Raw genomic sequence first — 21,071 nt, 5'->3', positions numbered from 1 at the left:
TACTCAGACTGATCCAACTTTATGTTCCTTACACCATTATCCCATACCCTTGTTAGCCAATCCCACACATATTTCCCAGGTTTCTGTTTATACATATTAGAAAAGTCAAGCAGTTCTTTCAGAGCATAACGTACCTCCTCCTGGGTCATGCTTTGTACTTCAGCTTTTGGGGCTCACTGGTACTAAGTCTAGTTATAGGTCTAAAAGCAAAAATAGATGGTGGGGATGTTTTCTGAGAACATTCAGCAATGTCTTGTAAGGCCTCTGCCTAAGGAGATGCCCCAGGCAATGATTCAGGTGCCTCCCCAGGCAATATCTCAGACAAAGGCTCTTCAGACACAGCTGAGTTAATCTCATCAGATGGGCGTTGAGGGGCTAATGGTTTTACTGGGGAGGGTGGCTTAGCAGATGAACATGGAATAATCTCTTCAGATGGGAGTGAGAGAGCCGGTCCTGTTGGCAGGAGTGATCCAACATAATTTAGGGGCTCAGTATCTCCAGATTCCTGATTATCTGCCCATATGTTCCCATCCCAAGTTTCAGCATCCCATTTCTTCCCAATCAAAGCCCTCGCTTTAAATTCAGACACGATTTATGGTTGGGAATTCAATTGGCACTGTAATTCTGCCACTGTTACAATAAGACTCTGGGTTTGGCTTTTGGCAATATCAGCTCTGTTACTACAAAAAAGAGCTTTATTTCAGGGCACAAGTGGCAACTCCGAGGTAGTTTATATGGCACTTGAGCTGTGACTCTGAAGTCCTGAGCTCATCTCTTCTTTCACTACTTTTTCAGGTGAAAGTAGGACCAACCAAGCAGCCTCCTTATACTTCTCATTCTGACAAAATTGTAGAAAGGCACCAAACGTGTGATCACCCAAAGCCTTGCCTCTCACCAATACCTGATCTATTGGTGGTGGTATTTTGCATATTTCTATTGTCACCTCATGCCATATGTTAGCAATGTCCTCTTTACTGCTGGAATCAGAGACATCAACATCTTTAAGACTAACCAGAGAATTAATTTAGAAAACATATTCTTATGATTTTGTTTCTCTAGAGCCACTCTTGGTACCAAAAGGCTTAGGCTAGGTTCTCTAGTGAGGCAGAACCAGTGATGCATATATGTATGTGTGTGTATGTGTACTCATATGGGTGTGTATATATGTAGAGAGAGAGAGAGAGACTTATCCCAAAGAGACTTATCTCAAGGAAATAGCTCACATGGTTCTAAAGGCTGGCAAGTCCCAAGTCCGTGGGTCAGGCATGAGACTGGAGGCTTCTTCTGACTCATGTAGCTGCAGGGGCTGACAACCCCAAGATTGGCAGGTAAGATGGCAGGCTGCTGGCTCACAGGGTGTGGAGGCTGATAAACCCCGAGATCAGCAGACAATATGGCAGGCCACTGGCTCAAGTCCAAAGAAGAGAAGTCAGAAGATGACAAGCCAGATGCAGGATACTGAGTGAGCAAAAGCCAGCAAGCTTTGCCTGAATGTCCATATATATCGGATGCAGGCCATACCCCCGAGGAAACTCCCCTTATAGCTGTTTGGCTGATCATATCAGATCACACCATGGAGGTGATTGCATTGTATCACAGAATGGAGGATTACTACATCACTACATAACTGCCAAACTACATCATTACATAAATGTCAAATTACATCATCACATAACTGCCAAACCACTGAAAGTCATCCAAGTTGACACACAAACTTAACCACCACAGGAAATCAGAACATTTGCTCCCCAGTCATCTGGTTGAATGTAAGAGCATCTGTGGATTGTGGGCAGATCTCAGAGCCTGACCCCAAGACAAAGTGAGCCATGACAGTTTGTGGGTTCACAGCTGCTCAGGTGTGGTGAGAAACCCTCCTGTAGCACGGGACTAGAAGCAGGGCTCGTGAAGTTCAAGTGTGGCTTTCACTTCTTTCTTAAATGAATAGAAGCACATCCAAGAAACTAAAGAAAATCCCAGTGGCCAAAGATGAAGACGAAGAGGGAATTAGAATGTTAGGCTGATGCTGAAGCCCTGATCACCCTGGAGAGGCAGTTTACTGCTCCTGAGAACTGGGAACCTGGAGCTAAGAGACACACAGGAGAAGGAGACAAGGCCTGAGGCCTTGGTAAGGTGAGAAATTGGACCTGAGAACACAATATCAAACTGTGACTTTTTTTTTTTTATTGTGCTTTAAGTGAAAGTTTACAAACCAAGTCAGTCTCTCATACAAAACTTATGTACCTTTTGTGATATACTCCTAGTAGCTCTCCCTCTAATGAGATAGCACACTCCTTCCCTCTATTCTGTTTTTGTGTCCATTCGCCCAACTTCTAACCCCCTCTGCCCTCTCATCTCCCCTCCAGACAGGTGCTGCCCACATAGTCTCAGGTGTCTACTTGATCCAAGATGCTCACTTTTCACCAGGATCATTTTCTATCCCATCAAACTGGAACTCTTACATAACTATATCCTTAGGGAAGAAATGGTCTAGAAAAAACATTCCAAAATGTACTGGCAAAGAAAGAGTGTCACAAGGTAACTTGCCTATCTCAGCCAGGGCTCTACATAGGAAAAAAAAAACAACAAAACAAACTCTTGAGAATCAATGTCCAAACACTATATTCACGTAGTTTTGGGGTTTGAGCCTTGGTGGCACAGTGGTTAAGAGCTTGGCTGCTAACCAAAAGGTCGGCAGTTTGAATCCACCAACTGCTCCTCGGAAACCCTATGGGGCAGTTCTACTCTGTCCTATAGGGTTGCTATGAGTCAGGATTGACTCAGTGGCAATGGGTTTGGTTTTTTGGGTTTTTTAATGGTTCAGAAAAATCCTAGGCTGAGAAATGAAATTAAGGTTAAAAAGTATTGGGCTGATAGCATGCCCTGCTGTTGTTGTTAGTTGCTGTGAAGTCCGTTCTGACTCACGGTGACCCCATGTGTGCAGAGTAGAGCTGCTCTGTAGAGTTTTCAAGATATCAAGATTTCAACAGACATCCAGACCTGTCTTCCCAAGCACCTCTGTATGGGTTTGAACCAGTAACCTTTTGGTTAGTAGTCTAAGCATGTAACCATTTGTGCCACTAGGGGACTCCTGCATCCCCTACAGTATGAAGGAAAATCACATTCTTTCTGGTGAGATGCATCCTCAGTGCCAAGCCCCAGGATTCCTACAGATCTAGGTAAGCCAAATGTGAGCTTAAGATACAAATTTACCAAAGTATCTGAGGAAGTAAGTCACCATGAAGGAGAATCAGCAGAAACAATGAGCAATAGTTTAAGACCCCCCAAAGACATTAGATATTTAGAATTTTCAGATATAGACTGTAAAAGAAATAAATTTAAAATGTTCACAGAAATAAAAGAGAGTTTTGAAACTATATGCAAAGTATAAGAGTCTATCAAAAATGAATAGGCACACATCAACATTATCAGCAGTTCAGGCTTTTTACGTACACGCACCAGGGCTTCAAATCAGCTCGTTCCAGTTGGAACCCCTACCGAGAATTTGCATTTCCACCCTAGATACACTGAAACAGAATCCATATTTTAACAAATTCCCCGGGCGATCCTTATGTATAATAAAATTTGAGAACCACTGCTCTGTTAGTGGTTCTCAGAACTAGTCCTTAAATAGCAGCATTAGCGTTGCCTAGGAACTTGTTAGAAATGCAAGTTCTCAGTAGGGTTTGAACCAGAAAGAACCACTTTGAAGCCCTGACACCCAGACACACACAACAGAAAAATAAGATGACTAGGAATATATCTAATAAAAAGTATAAACTTTTTGGAGAAAATTATAAAAATGTATTGAATGATACTACACAAATCAAACCCAACCTGTCGTCAATGAGTCAATTCTGACTCATAACCAAACCAAACCAAACCAAACCAAACCAAACCAAACCAAACCAAACCAAACCAAACCAAACCAAACCAAACTCATTGCCACCGAGTTGATTCCAATTCATAGTGACCCTGTTTAAGAGACCTAAATGAAGAGACATTTTTCATGTACATAGTTAAGAAAACATCACCATCATAAAGATGTCAATTTTACACAAAATTTATAGCTGTTCAAGGGCACTGGGCTCTCTGCCCAGCACTGATGACACTGAGGCCTCTCCACACCCCCTACTGCAGGGGGTGCTAGCCTTAGCTGCACAGTGGCAACCCCCAGGGGACATCTGAGAACTACGCATGACTGGGCCCACCCTAGCGATTCTGATGGCGCTGGTCTGGGCTGTGGCCTGGACACCAGGATTTTTAAACACTCTGTTGCCTTATTTTGTTACCACCCCACTCCGTGACCCTCCTTGCCATGCTGGCTCAGGCAACACTAGAGATAACAGTCTCTCCCCAGCATTATGATGGCTCCTTATGACTCAGGATGGCCCCTCAAAAAGCAAATGCTGGGAACTGAGGTGAGAACCATTCCTTCCACCCCGGTCCCTGTCTCCATTCCCGGCCTCAGCAGGCGGTTCACAGAGGGGTGGAGCCGTGAACACTCACCTAGCCACCCAAACCAGCCTGTGTTTTGTCCTCTTCTTGTAGCACCACCTGACCTCCAGCAAGCGTGCTCTCTCTCTCATTTTTCTCGTGTTCAATTTTCTTCATCTTTTTACCTCTGATCTCAGATGTCCGCCTTGTCAGGGCTTTCTGCCAGTCTCGAGGGAGCTGGCTTTATATTTTCACCACCTGCCCATCTGCCTGTGCACCTGCAGTGCTGCTTCTGTCACTACCTCCTGACCCTCCCACATCCTGTCTCCCACTCCCCAGGGCAGCCCCCTATCGGCTGCTGCCTCTTACCTCTGCTCACGCCTCTCGGCTAGGCTGCCCTGCTGAGTGCAGGGTGGCAGAGGCATTGCCGACAACCATGCCACTTTCCTTTCCAGGGTCAGGGCGGCTCTCTCAGCAGGCTTCTGGGGCCAACCAAAGCCTTGCTGTCTGCTCGACCTACTGAGCCGGATGTTTGGTTCGTGGTTTCACTTTTTAAATTTTTTATCTAATCTCCTTTGGGGTGCAGGGCTGGCCCCTAACTACATTGAGAAAGAGGTAAGCTTCACTTCTAAGGATTCTCTGTGCCTTCTGTGTGTGCCCCTCCTGCCTTGAGGTGCCCATGTTGGGCCTATTGCCCCTTATCAAAATCCTGGGGACTGAGGACAGGCTGGGGGGCTGACGGCCTCTAGGAGGACACTGGTTAGAGACAGGTGGGGCCCAGGAAATAGACATCCCGCAATTATTGTCAATCCTGGTTGCACATTAGAATTGCCTCAGGAGTTTAAACAAAACATCACCGGTGCCCAGGCCCACTGCTGATTTAACTGGTCTGGGTTGGGCCTAGGCATCAGTATTTTAAACAGCTCCCCTGGTGACTCTAATCTAGCCAGGATTAAGAGCCACTAAGTGTGCTCCTTGAAGCAGCAGCGTCTTGGGAGTTTGTTACAAGCACAGAGTCTTGGCTCCACCCCAGATCTACTGAGTCAACATCTTTGGGGTGGGGGCCCAGGAATCTGTGTTTTAATAAGCCCTGTAGTTGATATATTTTTTTTTCTAGTTGATTCTTACATACACAAGAGCTTGTGAACAAGTGCATGGCAATATGCAATGAAGGGGGAAGGGACGATTGCAGGTGACATCCCTATTTTTAAGTCTCCACTGTGCTTCTCAAAGTGTGGTCCCTGGACCAGCAGAACCGTTACCTGGGAACCTGCTAGAAATGCAGGTCCTCAGGCCCCACCCCAGACCTATTGAATCAGAAACTCTGGGGGCTGGGCCCAACAATCTGTTCTAACAAGCTCTTCAGGTGATTCTGCTGTACACTCAAGTCCGACAATCAATGATCTATCATTCATCTGCCACCACCGAGACCAAACGGGAGGCTCTGGAAGCTAAGGATGGTTACAAAGGACTGTTTGGAGGGGCTCGAAGTTATTGCCCATAAAGTGATCCGGTGCTCAGGGTTAGGTGGTGTGTGCCATTCTGAAGTGCTTTTTCCTTGAACATGATTCACATATGTTGGGAAGAGGCTACTGGCAGTAAATTTGGAGACAAGAGGCAATCAGCTGGCCCTCCTGAGAGTCTGTGCCTATTATGTGCATGTGGTTGTGAGCGTGAAACATTTCAGATTCTTTGGGGTTGGGTCTCTGTTATGGATGGAATTGTGTCCCTCTAAAATACATGTTGTAAATCCTAACTCTATTCCTGTTGTTATAATCCCCTTTGGAAATTGTTCGTCTTTGTTATGTTAATGAGACAGGGTTAGTATAGGGTGTGTTTAAGTCAATCTCTTTTGAGATATAAAAGAGAGAAAACAAGCAAGCTAGGAAGCAGAGATGGGGAAAGAGCGTTGCCAAGCCACATGAAGATCGCCCAGCAGCAGAAGCTCAGAAGGGACAAGGACCTTCCTTCAGAACCAACAGAGACAGAAAGACTTCTCCTAGAGCCGGCACTCTGAATTTGGACTTCTGGCCTCCTAAACCATGAGAAAATAAATTTTTGTTTATTGAAACCCACATTTGTGGTATTTCTATTACAGTAGCACTAGATAACTAAGACAGCGCTCCAGAGAATTTGTGTATGTAGTGGTGAGTGCGAAACATTTTAAATTCCAGCTTGTATGAGTGAATGGACTCAGAGGGAGAAAGGGTGAGGATGCGAGGATGTTTCAATCAATTAATTAATCAAATGTTTCTTCGAGCTACTATGTGCCCATCAATGAGCTAGTTCCATGAAGAAAAGAGACAAATAACAAAACGATTGTGTGTGTGTGTGTGCATGTATACACATGGATATATAGATGTATGTGTGCATGCATGTATGTGTACACATGTACATGTATGTGTTATGTCTGTATGCATGTATATACCCTTGTGTACATACTCCTGTATATATATGCACGTGTATGTGTGTACATGACACATATGTATGTATGTGTGTGTATCTATCACATGGTGTCTATAGCACAATTTCTAGCCTCCCAGGGCTTACAATCTAATTGGAGAGATAAGGCTTATATAATCAAAACAGAGAACAAGCATGCAGTCCACTCCATGGTAAGGACCCTAAGGGGCTGAGAGAACAGGAGGCCTCTGGGGACGTCACACTGAGGAAGTTTTCTTAAAACAGGTGGTGCTCTGCTCTGGTGAGGAGGGAGCGAAGCAACAGCAAAAATTTCCCCCTTATTTCCTTATTTCACTGGAGATTCTGAAACATCCAAAAAGCAGAAACAAATACATAATATGGTCATTACTATTGTTACTGTAGGGATTAAAGTGTTGATCTAATTTGGAGGCTAAGTGCAGAGCATTTTTTGTTTGTTTTTTATAATTTGGCCGTAGTGTGGCCTGAGTTCTTAAAATGCTCGTGGGGACAGAGCAGAGCTCTAAGGGGCTTAGCAGATTGCAACTGCCCCCATTCTTGGGTCTCTGACACTGACCATCAGTGGCTCTGGCAGGGCTGAGCGGAGCTCGAGGATACGTTCCATTTGTATGTGGAATGGCATCTGCATAGCATTACTGGATTGAATACTTTGGCCCCAGTCTCTGAGTCTTTGGTCAGGAGCTCTACAACTGTTTGCCTCTTTCTTCCGGTTACACTGATTTACCAGTGGTATGTTGGTAAGCCAACTGGGGGGAGGGCATATTTGTAGAGTTTGCTGATTCCTGTGGTGTAAATACTCCTACTATGGCTTATTTCAAGCTATCAATGTGATGCCACTGAACTTGGAGTTGGGAGAAATGCGCCTAGTCACCCAGTGGACTCTCAGGAGCTGGGATGACCTGGTTCCAGCACTCCACTGCTTGATGCTTAATTGAAGTGCTGGACTGGACTGCCTGCCGACTTCAGTGTATCCTATAGACATGTACATTTTAATAGGTCTAATTCTTTTACCCCATCTATTTCCATCTTGCTTGGACTCCTGGGCCAACTCAGCTTGCTTGATGGGTGGGGATATTGCAATACTTAGAACAGCTAAGGGTTTTATTGGTGGTCAATAATCAGAACTACAAGCACATGGAGGGTTTCCTGTTCTTAAGAAAACCACATTATAACACTTTGGTGGAAAATACATGCAAACTGGTACTTTAATAGTTCCGTGTCATCACTTAGAGGTTCTGGAGCAGCTGAGTGAGCTGTGAGCATAAACAGCCCCTGTGGAATTCCTGGATGCTCAATCCTCAGGGAGCCGTAATTCCACGGCCATTGAATTACAGGCTGAGACCTTCCTGGCCTCAAGGTGTGATTGCTTGAGGGAGCCTCTGGAGTGTGACTTGCTCCCCTTTCCTGTGAGGTGGATTTGTTTCTAGCGAGAAGCATTCCATATTTCCATAGAAGTCACATTTGGGTAGACAGGATCTGGGAGAGAAATACACACAGCCCAGTGCTCTTGGGCTGGCAGAGGCGGTCAGAGATCTCAGGGCAGACAGAGAAAAGGAAGGGACAAATGTAGAATCCAGCCTTTTCAAAAATGATGGATTTTGGTAAAGTGTACTTCTTTCCTTAAAGCAGCGTTTACAGAGGGTTCTGCCCCCTCCCTCTCTCCTCTTCCCATTTCAGTTAAGTGCTCAACTACTGGGTGAAAGGTTGGCAATCCAAACACACCCAAATGCACCTTGGAAGAGAGGCCTGGTGATCTGCTTCCAAAAAGTCACAGCCTTGAAAACTCTATGGATCACGGTTCTACTTTGCAATAAATGGGGTTGCCATGAGTTGGAATCGACTGAATGGCGACTTTTTTTGCGGGGGGAGAGGTCCCACTGTGGCCCTATAAGAGGTTCACCTCCCTCCTCTGGGGTCATATGATTTCCCACACAGGGATCCTGTGGTTTAGGAGCTTAATTCTATCAGCAGAATAACCAAATAATAAGAGTTAGTGGCTATTCAAGAGGGGGTAGATTTGTAATTTTAGGATGCAAGGCCAAGAGATTATTCCCTAAAAAATGAGATGGCTTATTGATAATCTGCACCTTCACATAAAATCATGTCCATGGTCATTTCTGAATAATTCTCTCCATAAACAAATTAAGCCCTCTTCCAATCATTTTTAGCCCCTGTGGAAACTCCTCAAGTGTGTGATGTGTGACAGCATAGGTGAGCCTCATTCTAAAAAACTGACACCAACTCATAAGGTTACAGTTTAATGAGAACATGATCATGGATATTATAATAAACACGCTTGTTTAAATTATGATTTGAATGTTGAAAAAGATCAGTTTTCAGTTCATGACATTTCCAGAAATATTTCTATTATATAAAGGAAGGCATTTTGGCATTTTCAGTGAATCTGGAGTCTTCACCCCAAATCTACAGACCCAGGAGTAAACTTCAGTTCCCACCTCATCTCTGGGTAACATTTCCATCTCTCACTTAACTCAAAGTAACTACTTGTTGGTTATGCTGATTTCATCAGTTTGCAGGGGAGGGAGAATCAACACGTCTGAGGTGGGAGGGACTGTGGAGTTCCACCCCGTCATGGAGCCAATGAGAAATGGAGGCTGAGAGCAGGAAAGGACTGTGTTAGAGGCAGAACTGGGGGTAGAACCAGCACTCCTACCTTCCAGCATGTTCCCTGACACAGAGCTTCCCTACATCAAATGGCTGAGTTGGATGATCATGTCGCCAATCTCTGTTACCTTCTCAGTGACTTCTCTTTGGAGATGTGGCTTATTTTGCAGATGAGGGCAAATGCGTCTCAAAGGGAGGTCCTATGGGGTGTGCTATGGGTATAAAGTCTAGACTAACCATATCCTCAATAAGCCTTGTGCATCTTAGAACAGAGAGGTTCCTGAGTGGTGATCACACATACCACTTCCTTGTGGTTGGGAGTAACTGGGGTAGGCTTGCTTGGGGGAGAATCACAGAACAGACAGAAGGGAAGGTTCAGTGGCCTTTAGCTAAGGGACCCAGTCAGTCTGTAGGAGGCTGAGTTTCCAGTGTCATGTTTTGGAAGGGGCAACTTAGGAGGCGTCGTAGGCCTGGTACTTGGTTATGGTGGATGCCCTTCTGTTTCTCTCCTGGGACAGGTAGTAGATGCGGTTGGCCTCCGGGTAGGTGACTTTGCTGAGTGGGAGCTTATAGATGGCAGGGTTGTTGGTTGTTAAGAGCAGGAAGGTGAGCGCAGCGAGGCAGAAGGGCCACGTGCAGGGTGGTAATCCAAACTGGGGGAGAAGAACACAAGAGAAGCCTTGATTACATCAGATGCCTGTGTTTGTTTTATTAGTCCTCACCAGTCACCTGTAGCCCTGCAGAGGAGGGGACACTTCCTGGGCACTGATATGGGTGATACTTAATGTTGACCTATATAAAATCATGTCAGTGATTCAGTCTGCCTTGTAACAGATGAACAGACATGCTTCAAAATGCACCCATTAGAATGCTATTATAATATGCCTTTATGTAGAAGGCATGTCTTGGGGTGTCTGGCCAGGCTATACTTAAAACTCTTGGAACTATGGCTATTCTCCCACCTTCTGTCATCAGCTCCTGTTGAAGGAGTAACACTGGCAGCCATTTTGTATCCTCTGAGCCTTTTCTCTTTGGTTGCAGTTGATTGGACTACAGATAGGCAGCTGACTCAAATGCAGCTTTCCCATAGGATGATGACCCGGCCCAACAGACTCTCTCTCTCTTGAGAATTCCAACTAAGAGGCACAGAGCCTGTGTCCAGAAATGGTGTGAGAGTCCATGAACTGAAAGGTCTAGAGGACCAGGCTGGGTGGCATTTGGGGCTGTGTGCAGCAGAGGAAACTCATCAAAAAGAGACTCAGGGAAACAGAGCAGAAATACGGAGAGAGGCAAAGACAGGAAATCCAAGTCCCAGGGATCTCCAGATGGAGAGTAGCTGCCTCTCTTCTCAAGGAGTCTCCCATTCCCAGCTTCCTTTCTCATGATGTTGAGCTGTTTTTTATTTCCTTAAGATGTCCCGAGGCCTTTTAATATCCCTCCTTACTCTTCTTTTGAGCTAGCTTGAGTGGAGAGCTTGCTAATAAAGAGCCTGCAAATTTAACTATCAGGTAGATCAAATCCTGTCACCTCTCCCCTGAAGATCATTTTATTATAAGTACTAAAAACCTTAGGCAGTACCACTGGGGTAACACTGATTTTAGTCAAAGCATGGGTCCCCGCTATCCCAACAGGAGGCATCACAGAGGGGTAATCCAGCACTGGTCTGGGGGCTCACAGAGCATACCAGACAAGTGTGTGTCCAAAGGTGGCGCTGTTGGGTGGGACTTGGGGAAGGACAGTGACAGCTTGATATGAGAAATGCTGCTGCAAGGAATACCAATGAATGATGAATTCCACTCAACGTGTTTCTCCAAATCCTTTTCAGAGTCTTGTTCAGTCCCAGCTTTCATAGTCCCTGTTGTGGGGCTCATTACCTTAAGGTTTCATTCATTCAGCATTTCTCAAGCACCTACTATGTGCTGAGCTCTAAAATAGGTGCCAGAGATAAAGATAAGAATATGACAGGGCCCCTGTTCTGAAGGAGCACAGGGGCTGAAGGTGGAAGAAGACCATATATACTTGACTTGTCATAGTTCTACAGGTCAAATGGTGTAGCAGAGGTGCATGCAAAATGCAAATGAGGGCCCAGAGGAGGGAGGGACTTAGTCTATCTGGGGAGACAGAACAGTATCAGGGAAGGCTAGTTCTACTGCTTAGAAAATTTCTTCCTATGCTGAGTCCAAACCACTCATTTTCACTAGAAGTGGGGGTAGGATTTAGACAGGGTGAGTAGAATGCCCACCCTGTACCACCGCAGGATCATTGGATCTTTTCCTGGTTGGCCACGTGAGATGTGTGCCTGTGCCTTTATCCAAAGCTGGGAGACAAGGACTGCAGCTGGGTCCTGAGTGCTCTGTGCTGCCATCTGGGGACTGGGCCTTTCTTGGTAGGTGTAGGGGGACTAGGGCTGGCTGTGTGGCTCCTCTGACTCCATAAACCACGGTACATTGGGTCTCAGACAAAGACCAGGGTCTCTGACTGCTGCCCAGGGCCCATGAGCTGCCAGCTCTATCTTCCGCTGGGCTTGGCTGGGGCTTAACACCCCTTCTTTCCTGAAGCCTTCACTAGTGACCCCCCTTTTCTTCCTCCTCTAAATTCCCATCCCACTTAGAGTCGGTACTGCTGAAGGGATGGGAGTAACACCTCTAAATTCCTCATATCCACCAAAGTGACCAGCACTGTGCTAGTGACCCACCACCTAGTTGGGCAGACAATCTATCAATACAAAAACAAATTTAAATAATAAAGGTTTCAAAACAGCTGTGAAGGATGATATCATAGAAAAAAGTGTGATTTAAATCTTTGATTTACAAGATGATGCTCTACAAATTGTCTTTCTAGGAGGAGCTCCACTGCCTATTGACAAGGGGATTTGATGGACCCAGTGGTTGACATTTAAACTTTTGAGGCCCTGTTCCTTCTGTCTGGTTGGTGCTGAGGTGAGTGGGGTGACTGAGATGAAGGGGTGGGCTGGGGAGGGGCTCCTGGAGGAAGGGGTATGAGCAGCAGGCTCTGGGAACTGGAGTGAACATCAGGATGGTGCTGTGGGCTTGTTCTGAGCTCACAGTGACTCACCACAGACAACATGTTAGCCAGGGCAGCACCCAGGTAGGCCGCAAACAGTGCTGGAAAAAGAACCACAAGGAACATTCTAGTAACTATTTAACAGTCCCTCCAGCTTTAGTCTACACATGCTCTCTCCATCAATTTTATGCCACAAATGCCATCTCACAGATTTAAAAAAGAACTTGAGTTACGTATCCATTGCTTGGCAGCTTTGAAAAGTGTTAAATTCCATACAAATGCCGGCACAGCTAAGACAACAGATGAACTTTGTTAAAAGGTCCAGAATTTAGCTGTTACTGTCCTCATGGGTTCCACCACCTTGCGTTCCAGTAAAGGAACATTTAACAGCGTAAGTCAGAAATGAAAATTTTACTGCTCAGCAAAGGCAAATGAATCCCAGAGCTCCCTGCTGGAATACTTCGGCACAGGTTATTAACATCATATGGGTTTCCAGGGAGGAGCAGTGTTCTGGAAGCTTAAGGAACACAAATGTGCCTACTGCCTCATCTTCCAGGCTTGGCGGAGGGTGTGGCCATGTTGCCTTTGGGAAGAGCCAAGTGCCAGTGAGAGGTGAGATGCTGTGAAAATGGGCCAGGGTGTTTGGGCTTTGCTTCTGAACCCTTAATCTCTCAAGTGAAAGCATTGGTAGCCCCTAGGATATTAATGACCCCCCCCAAAAAATCCTGTTGCCATTGAGTTGACTCACGGTGACCCCATGTGTGTCAGAGTATAACTGTGCTTCCATAGAGTTCTCAATGGCTAATTTTTAGGAAGGCCTTTCTTCTGAGGTATCTCTAGGTGGACTTGAACCTCTAACCCTTTGGCTGCTACAAAAGCGCTAACCATTTGCACCACTCAAGGACTCAAATTAATGACAGTTAACCTTTATTAGAGTTACTGTGTGCCCAGCTGGTAGTAATCTTGACCATGCTTTCAATATTCTTACAAAGTAAGCACTACTATTGCCTTCATTTTACAGATGAGACAATTGAGGCTCAGAGAAGTTAACTAACATGACTGTTCTGTCTTTCAGTTGGAGAAGTCGCTATTGTTTAGAAGTGGGGATTCAAGTTGGAAGGGAGAGAGGAGATTAAAGAACAAATACGAAATGAGGTGTGGGGCAGGAAAAAATTTCATGGGTCAGGACAGGCTTCAAAAAAGTCACCACCATCTAAAAAAATCTGTCTTCATATGGCTGAACACTTCATGCTTAGTGAAAAAAGGTTTTAATGTATTAATCACTAAGTAACCTTTACAAAAAAGAGCCCTCATGGCATGGTGGTTAAGAGCTTAGCTGCTAACTGAAAGGTTGGCAGTTTGAACCCATCAGATGCTCCGTGGGAGAAAGATGTGGCATCTTCTTCCCTAAAGATTACAGCCTTGAAAACCCCACAGAGCGGTTTTACTCTTTGCTATAGGGTCGTTATGAGTTGGCATCAACTCGAAGGCAGTGGGTTTGGGTTAACAGTTAAAAGGAGTGCTTGGGTGGTAGAAACCTTGGTGGCGTAGTGGTTAAGAGGTAAGGCTGCTAACCAAAAGGTCTAGTAGTTCAAATCCATCAGGCACTCCTTGGAAACTCTATGGAGCAGTTCTACTCTGTCCTATGGGGTCACTATGAATTGGAATTGACTCGACAGCAACAGGTTTTTTTGGTTTTCCTTGGATGGTGCAAACGGTTAACATGCTTGGCTGCTAACTGAAATGTTGGAGGTTCAAGTCCACCCCAGGTACCTCAGAAGAATGGCTTGGAACCCTACTTCTGAAAAATCAACCATGGAAGACCCTATGGAGCATAGTTCTCTCTGACACACATGAGGTTGCCATGGGTAGGAATCAACTTGACAGCAGCTGGAACTGGAACCATTAAAACTTTTTTTGAACAAAAATCCTTTTATAAAGCAAGTAATTCTTCTAGTGTATCTTTGGGGAATTAGCAGAATTTTCACAGAATAACCTCATGGGACAGAAACAGGCATCATTTAAGGTGGAAAGAGAATTCTGTTTGTAGTACGTACCACAGGCAATGGCGAGGAGGTGCGTCTGCCAGGTGATGACGTAGAACATACCCCCTACGGCGATGCATGCGAGGGTGCTGTTGAAGCCCCACAGGCCAAAGTAGATGGAGTCAAAGGGTGTCGCGATAGTGAGAGCTGTGAGAGAAGGCAGGTGACGGTGCTGAGTTTGTATCTCCTGAGCCTTCCTGTCTGCCCTGACCTCCTGGGCTGACCACTACAGTCTTCAAAGCCCAGAACTCGTTATGCTCTAAGGTATTTACAGAAAGGACTTCTGATTTCTATTCAGTGAAAAAACATCTAAAGGAAACAAATGGCCACAGAGCCACATGTATACTAGTAGTTAAACTAGCATGGGTAGGAGCCCCTTTGAGTAAAGACTTTGAGGTGGGAATTAAATAGTTCTCCCCAAAAGAGGACCTCTCCCTCCTTACTGATATCTTAATGTTCTCTAATGGAAAATGAATCCTTCTTATCGTTATTAGACATAAGACTTAAAATAGAAATATGTTTGGGAGAAAACACCCCCCCCAACAAATTATACCTTAAATTTATACTAAGGTAAAAAAAAAAAAAAAATTTTTTTTTATAAATTATACCTTAAATTTATAAATTTATACTAAGGTGTAAATGACTAATACCAAAACCTTTCCCGAGGGCAGCTTTTGCTCCAGGGAGCATGAAGGCACTGGCACCATAATTGGAGAAACAGGGCACAACGGAAGGATCAGGGATGGATTACCCAACAAGCAAGGTATGCACGGGCTTACTTGTGCTTACTAATCAAGGATATGGTGAAACCCATGTGAAATTGTGCACTACAGATTAATAAGTAAGCACAAGTAAGCCCGTACATACCTTGCTAACTGGTTAATCTACTCTGGGGAGGAGAAAAGTTTGCAGGAGAGCGGGTGGGTCATTGAAGACACATGCCACCATTGGAGGTGGCCCCGGGCTCCAAGCCACAGGGGGCATGATGACACTGACCTGCTAACATCCCAATGGTGGATCCAATTGCCGCGTGTAAGCAAACAAGAGGTGAGGATATGAACAATGCGATGAGGAAAATGCCTCCTGTCCAGGGGTTATCGCAGCCATACACTTGGCCAATTCCAACAGGGATGGCCCTCAAAAGCTGTAGGTACAACAGGATCACGTGCTTATCACAAAGCAAGGGAGATGACTTGCACCATGGCTGAAGAAGACTCGGCACCTGACCCTGCACACCAGCACTTTGCTATGGGTTCCCAAGGTATTTTTCATTCAAGTAGATTAGCTTTAAAAGGAACACAGACTTTACTACCTTCTTCTTGAGTTCTTAGAACATTTAGGGATGAGGATGGTACGTTTCTTTTATTTAGAAACGTGGGCATAAAGCATTATGCCCTCAGTGAAGAGAAATGGAAAGCCTTTCAGATTAGGGCATTGTTTATTAGGAAAGCAATAGATGTCTGATCAAAGTTAGGGCTTAAAAACCCTCTTATAACTTTTATTTTTTAAAAGCTAGTTATAGAAAGATGAGTGCCCAAAACCAAACTCATTGCCGTCAAGTCGATTGCGACTCATGGCAACTCCATGTGTTGCAGAGTAGAACTCCCATCACAGGATTTTCTTGGCTGTAATCTTTACAGAAGCAGATTGCCGGGCCTGTCTTCTGTGGTGCCGCTGGGTAGGTTCGAACTGTCAAACTTTAGATTAGCTGTCAAGAGCAAACTGTTTGTGCCATCTAGGGACCTTTGAAAGATGAGTAGAAGGCCAGATATTGATGGAAAAGGATTCTTCGTGTTTCTGAGAATGAGTCTGGGGTGTGGGTATATTACTCCAGACTGTGAACAATGGGTCCGGTATCCACAGAAAAGCCCCTGAGAAGGTGGTATTGTTACATATCTGCTCTTTAGACTGACAGATGTGACTGGCACACTGCTTGAGCCAGGCCTCCTTGTAGCTCTGAGACCAGCAGGGCCTGCCTGCTGAATAAAAAACTGTGTGAGGGGGCAGGACCCATTGCCTTGTAGGCATTGTACCTGTGCTCTGGTGTTTGAGAAAAGGAGTGTGATTGGTGGATCCTGGGGACACTGGCCCTCCTACGCCTGGGACAGGATACTGAGTTTTGGGGGGTTGGCCAAAGGCCATTCAGCTAAGCAAGTGCTCAGGGAGGAGACTCTGGGCCCTGTTGGGGTACACTGGGGTTCGTCTCACCCCGGTGATGTAAGTGGAGAAGAGGCAGAGTCTGAGGTGTGTGTATTCATGTGAGGCATGTCCTCTGTGAGGCCTCTGCTTCTTGGGAGTGTCAGGGGAGGGAAATCCTATAGCTCAAGGGCCCTTGCACGAGGGGAGAGTGTGCTGAGGCAGGAGCCCCTGGGCTGGCCTGACGGGCTCACCCTCTGGGCTCAGTATCCCCTTTGCCCAAGACAGAGAACAGGACGAGACTCTGGCACCATCATGCAGGGAAAGGCGGGATGGGAAAGAGGTCTATGAGAGATAGCAGAGCTGCACGACCACTCAGTTCTCAGCAGGTTGTGCCCTCTGGGGGGGGCTGTCCATGCACAAGAGCAGGGGGCACGCAGGACTCAACACTGTCAGGGGTTTTAGACCCTCTCTCTGACATTCGCTGCTTGTTTCCCAGGAACTCAAGGCTCTAATTATAATAGTCAGAAAGAACAACATATTAATTGTGCCCATGATCCATTCAGTTAGCCAAAAAGTTATTTCTCAAAGAAAAAACACCCTCAAATGAAATTCTTTCCTACTATTCTTGGAATTTCGGAGTTCCAAAGTGTTTTTACCGGTGTCATGGGTTGAATTGTGTCCTCCCCAAAATATGTGTCAACTTGGTTAGGCCACATTTCCCAGTATTGTGTGGTTGCCCTCCATTATATGATTGTAATTTTTATGTTACAGAGGAGGATTAGGGTGGGATTGTAACACCCTTACCCAGGTCACCTCCCTGATCCAATGTAAAGGGAGTTTCCCTGGGGTGTGGCCCGCACCACCTTTTATCGCTCAACAGATAAAAGGAAAAGGAAGCAAGCAGAGAATGGGGACCTCATACCACCAGGAAAGCCGCACTGGGAGCAGAGTGTGTCCTTTGGACCTGGGGTCCCTGCGCTTGAGAAGCTCCTCGACCAGGGGAAGTTTGAGGACCAGGAATCTTCCTCCAGAACCACAGAGAGAGAAAGGCACCCCCTGGAGCTGACACCCTGAATTTGGACTTGTAACCTACTAGATGGTGAGAGAATAAATTTCTCTTTGTTAAAGCCATCCACTTGTGGCATTTCTGTTACAGCAGCACTAGATGCCTAAGACAACTGCATTCTTAAATATTGTTTTTTTCGTTTGCACTAGATTCCCAAATATCTTTTTCATTGAAAATGTGGCATGAAGCATGCAAAGTATCTTAAACTGGCCTATTCTAACATCGTCTCCCCAGAGCGCATCAATTTGAGTCATCTTGCCTCTAAAGGATATTGATTGCATGACCGTGGTGGGTAAGAAGCCTAGAATCTGAATTGCTAACATACCTCTTTTCATGTTTTTCTTGTCTCTGAGAGACTTGGAAACCCTGATGGCATAGTGGTTAAGTGCTACGGCTGCTAACCCAAAGGTCAGCAGTTTGAATCCACCAGGCGCTCCTTGGAAACTCTATGGGGCAGCTCTACTCTGTCCTGTAGGGTCGCTATGAGTCAGAATCAACTAGATGGCAATGGGGTTTTTTTTTTTTTGAGAGGGTCTTTGATAGGGTCTGGCCCATGAAGTCCTCACACACACAAATCAGCGAGGATGGGCCTAACGCCAGTAGTTGTCTTCCTAAATCACGATCTCCTCGCTGCTAATGCAGGCCTCATTCTGCTCTGCCATACCGCTGCTGCCAGCTATGGGATGCTAAAGAGAGACGCTGCCCCACGATTTCTGAGAGCAGGTTCCTTCAGCAAGCCCCAGCTGCCTGTGGTTAGAGGATGAATTGCCAATCAGGAAGCAGCGGAGTGAGCCCCAGGCCTGGGCCCTTTAGGGTGACGGGAAGTAGGGGGCCTCAGATCACAAGTCCGTTTAGATAAGGAGCTGGTGGGCCCGCTTCTCCGTGCTGATTTACTGTGTTTAGTGTAGGTTCTTATTCATCACACTGGTTGACTTCCAGAGGTCAGTGTCAGGTACAGAACACTCGTAAAAAACATGAAGTGTTCTGTCATGGGGCTCTGAGTAGAGAAGCGCCTGTGCCTTCGGCATGATCACTCCTACACAAGTGCCTGGGACAAACTCCAGAGGCGAGCACAGCGACTTCTTAAGCCAATAGATGGTAGTGTGATGTGTCCGTCTTTAATTATCCAGTGTGATTGAAGGAAAGAAAATGCACAGCAGAAGCTGCATTAAGGCTGGAGGAAAGCAGCAAAGGGATCTCAAAAAAAAAAAAAGAAAGAACCCTGGCCTGGAAGTCAGGGGGCCTGAAAGCTAAGTTTGACTTTGCTCCTAATTAGCTGTGTGGCTTCAGGGAAGTTTTTAAACCTGGCCTCATTTCCTTCCTCTGTGTTATATCAGGGTGGGACCAGAGATGGCCCTTTCAGCTCTTAAGAAGAGAAAAGGATGGTATTTAATGAGTTATCATATGTAGAGTGGTTCACTCTGTAGAATTATTAATAACTATTGTGGCCACCACTCATCCATCAGTTTGTCATACTGGGGTGGGTTGCATGTTGCTGTGATGCTGGAAGCTTTGCCACTGGTATTTCAAATACCAGCAGGGTCACCCATGGTGGACAGGCTTCAGCAGAGCCTCCAGACTAAGACCAGGAAGAAAGGCCTGTTGATCTACTTCTGAAAATTAGCCAGTGAAAACCCTATGGATCACAACAGAATGTTGTCTGGTATAGTGCTGGCAGATGAGCCCCCTAGGTTAGAAGGCACTCATAATATACAATGGCTGCAACAATGGACTTGAGCATACTAACTGTGAAGATGATACAGGACAGGGCAATGTTTCGTTCTGTTGTACATGGGGTCACCATGAGTTGGAGCTGACTCCATGGCGCAAACAACAACCATCACTCATAGATGTTTCTGACATGATAAATAAGCAAACTCTACTTTTAAATCAAGTTTGGACATATGCTCCCCTTCAACTTTCCATGATACCTACCAGCGGCACTTGGACCTCCGACCAGGTGATGTTGGGCACTGAAGACACAGGCTCCACCAGTGTTGTGGGGAAGAAGAGGTTGTAGTGGCCCGTGGCTGCCAGGTACAGGGTCACCGCAATGTTGAAGGGCAGCGTGAAGACTGGGAGGTCCCACTTGCCGAAGATGGTGCCCAGGGCGCTGGAGAGGATGGGACTGGTGGAGAAGCACAAGAGATGCTGTTCAAGAAGTCACTTGGCCCTGACACTTGAGGGGTGGTCAAGGACTGACTGAGGGGGACTTGGGCTCCCTGTGCCTTCTGGAGAAAAGCAGCCTCCTCGAGCATGACTGGCCTGAGTGGGCCTTCCCTTGGCCTCCTCTCTGGGCCAGGCACAGTGACAGATGTGATGTCCAGACTCTAATTCAGAAGGAGGCTTCCTGGGGGAAGTTATGAGACAGGAAGTCCCAGAGTCACATAGCTTCAGCCACAGATGTGAGGAGAGAGAATGAGTTGGGAGAGGGAAGGGAATCACATTCATTCATTCAACAGATGTTTGTTGGGTGTCTGAGTGTGCTGAGCCTTGTGGCCAGAGGGCCCTGAGCTGTCTGGAGGGGAGGAGGTGCTGGCATCTGGTGTTCTGGGGACTCTGCCCAGTGGCCTGTCTTCAGCCTACGCATGGAGATTGTCTTGGTCTGATCAGGGGTCCCAAGGAGAAGAAATCTGGACAGGGTGGAGGAGGGATGAGAAGATTTACAGAAGCTGATAGGACCCCACAGCACTAGGCTCTTAACCTATGTGGGCCTCAGTTTTTCTACTCTAGCAAGGTGGGTCCAGAGATTAGTCCTCTGATAAAAAACAAAACAAAACAAACAAAAAAAAAACAGTAGGTAATGAGATACTGTATGTGGAGCATCTGGCAATGACGTTAGTCATTTCCAGGAGGTGTTTCTGATGTGTAAGCTAAGTAAATGTGACTTTCAAATCATGTTTGCACAAATAGTAATGGCCTGGGATAAAAACGGTGGCAGCCCTCAAGCTGAACCCACAACCTCAGTCGCAAACTTACCAAGACATGGACATCACAATGATGGGGAGCAGAAGCCACCAGTAATAGTCACCTTTGTCAGAGAATACAGCCATGAGCAGCCCCACCAGCACCCCATTGTACCCATGGAGTCCTGTCGCGATGGCGGACCTGGGGGAGAAGGGGTGAGGGCTGGTCAGGAGGCTTCCCACATAGCCGACTGTAGGGTACTCCCTTGTTAATGGTCCTCTGATTCAGGTTTTTCTCTCCTGTGGCCTGACTACACCTTCAAACCAACCGCCCCTCTAGGAATGGGGAGAGCAGACATCACCCCTTCATATTTCCCTAGACAATGCATA

General features: G+C 46.1%; 2 protein-coding genes across 7 annotated transcripts in view; both read right to left on the bottom strand.

The window, feature by feature from the left end:
• Positions 1–4,941, bottom strand: part of SLC14A1 (solute carrier family 14 member 1 (Kidd blood group)) — a 58,951-nt gene extending 54,010 nt beyond the window's left edge. For 4 of the 6 annotated variants that reach the window (XM_049901496.1, XM_049901497.1, XM_049901499.1 and 1 more), the window contains exon 1: positions 4,507–4,730. The gene's annotated coding sequence lies outside the window, so the exon portion shown is untranslated. Of the gene's footprint in view, positions 1–4,506; positions 4,731–4,803 lie in introns of those variants that run through there. The other 2 variants (XM_049901495.1, XM_049901501.1) reach the window with 1 other exon arrangement.
• A 5,012-nt stretch (positions 4,942–9,953) lies between these two features.
• The window catches only part of SLC14A2 (solute carrier family 14 member 2), a 511,838-nt gene continuing 500,720 nt past the window's right edge, over positions 9,954–21,071 (bottom strand). Inside the window, exons 17-22 of the mRNA XM_049901586.1 lie at positions 20,755–20,883; positions 19,711–19,903; positions 15,567–15,714; positions 14,583–14,717; positions 12,577–12,626; positions 9,954–10,154 (exon numbers count right to left, since the gene is read on the bottom strand). Coding sequence (XP_049757543.1) covers positions 9,954–10,154; positions 12,577–12,626; positions 14,583–14,717; positions 15,567–15,714; positions 19,711–19,903; positions 20,755–20,883 — 856 coding nt within the window. The remainder of the gene's footprint in view (positions 10,155–12,576; positions 12,627–14,582; positions 14,718–15,566; positions 15,715–19,710; positions 19,904–20,754; positions 20,884–21,071) is intronic.

This window comes from Elephas maximus, chromosome 11 (genome assembly GCF_024166365.1).
Source record: "Elephas maximus indicus isolate mEleMax1 chromosome 11, mEleMax1 primary haplotype, whole genome shotgun sequence".
Lineage (NCBI taxonomy): Eukaryota > Metazoa > Chordata > Mammalia > Proboscidea > Elephantidae > Elephas > Elephas maximus.
The sequence above is the reverse complement of the archived record's forward strand: the minus strand, read 5'-3'. Positions and strand labels throughout refer to the sequence as shown.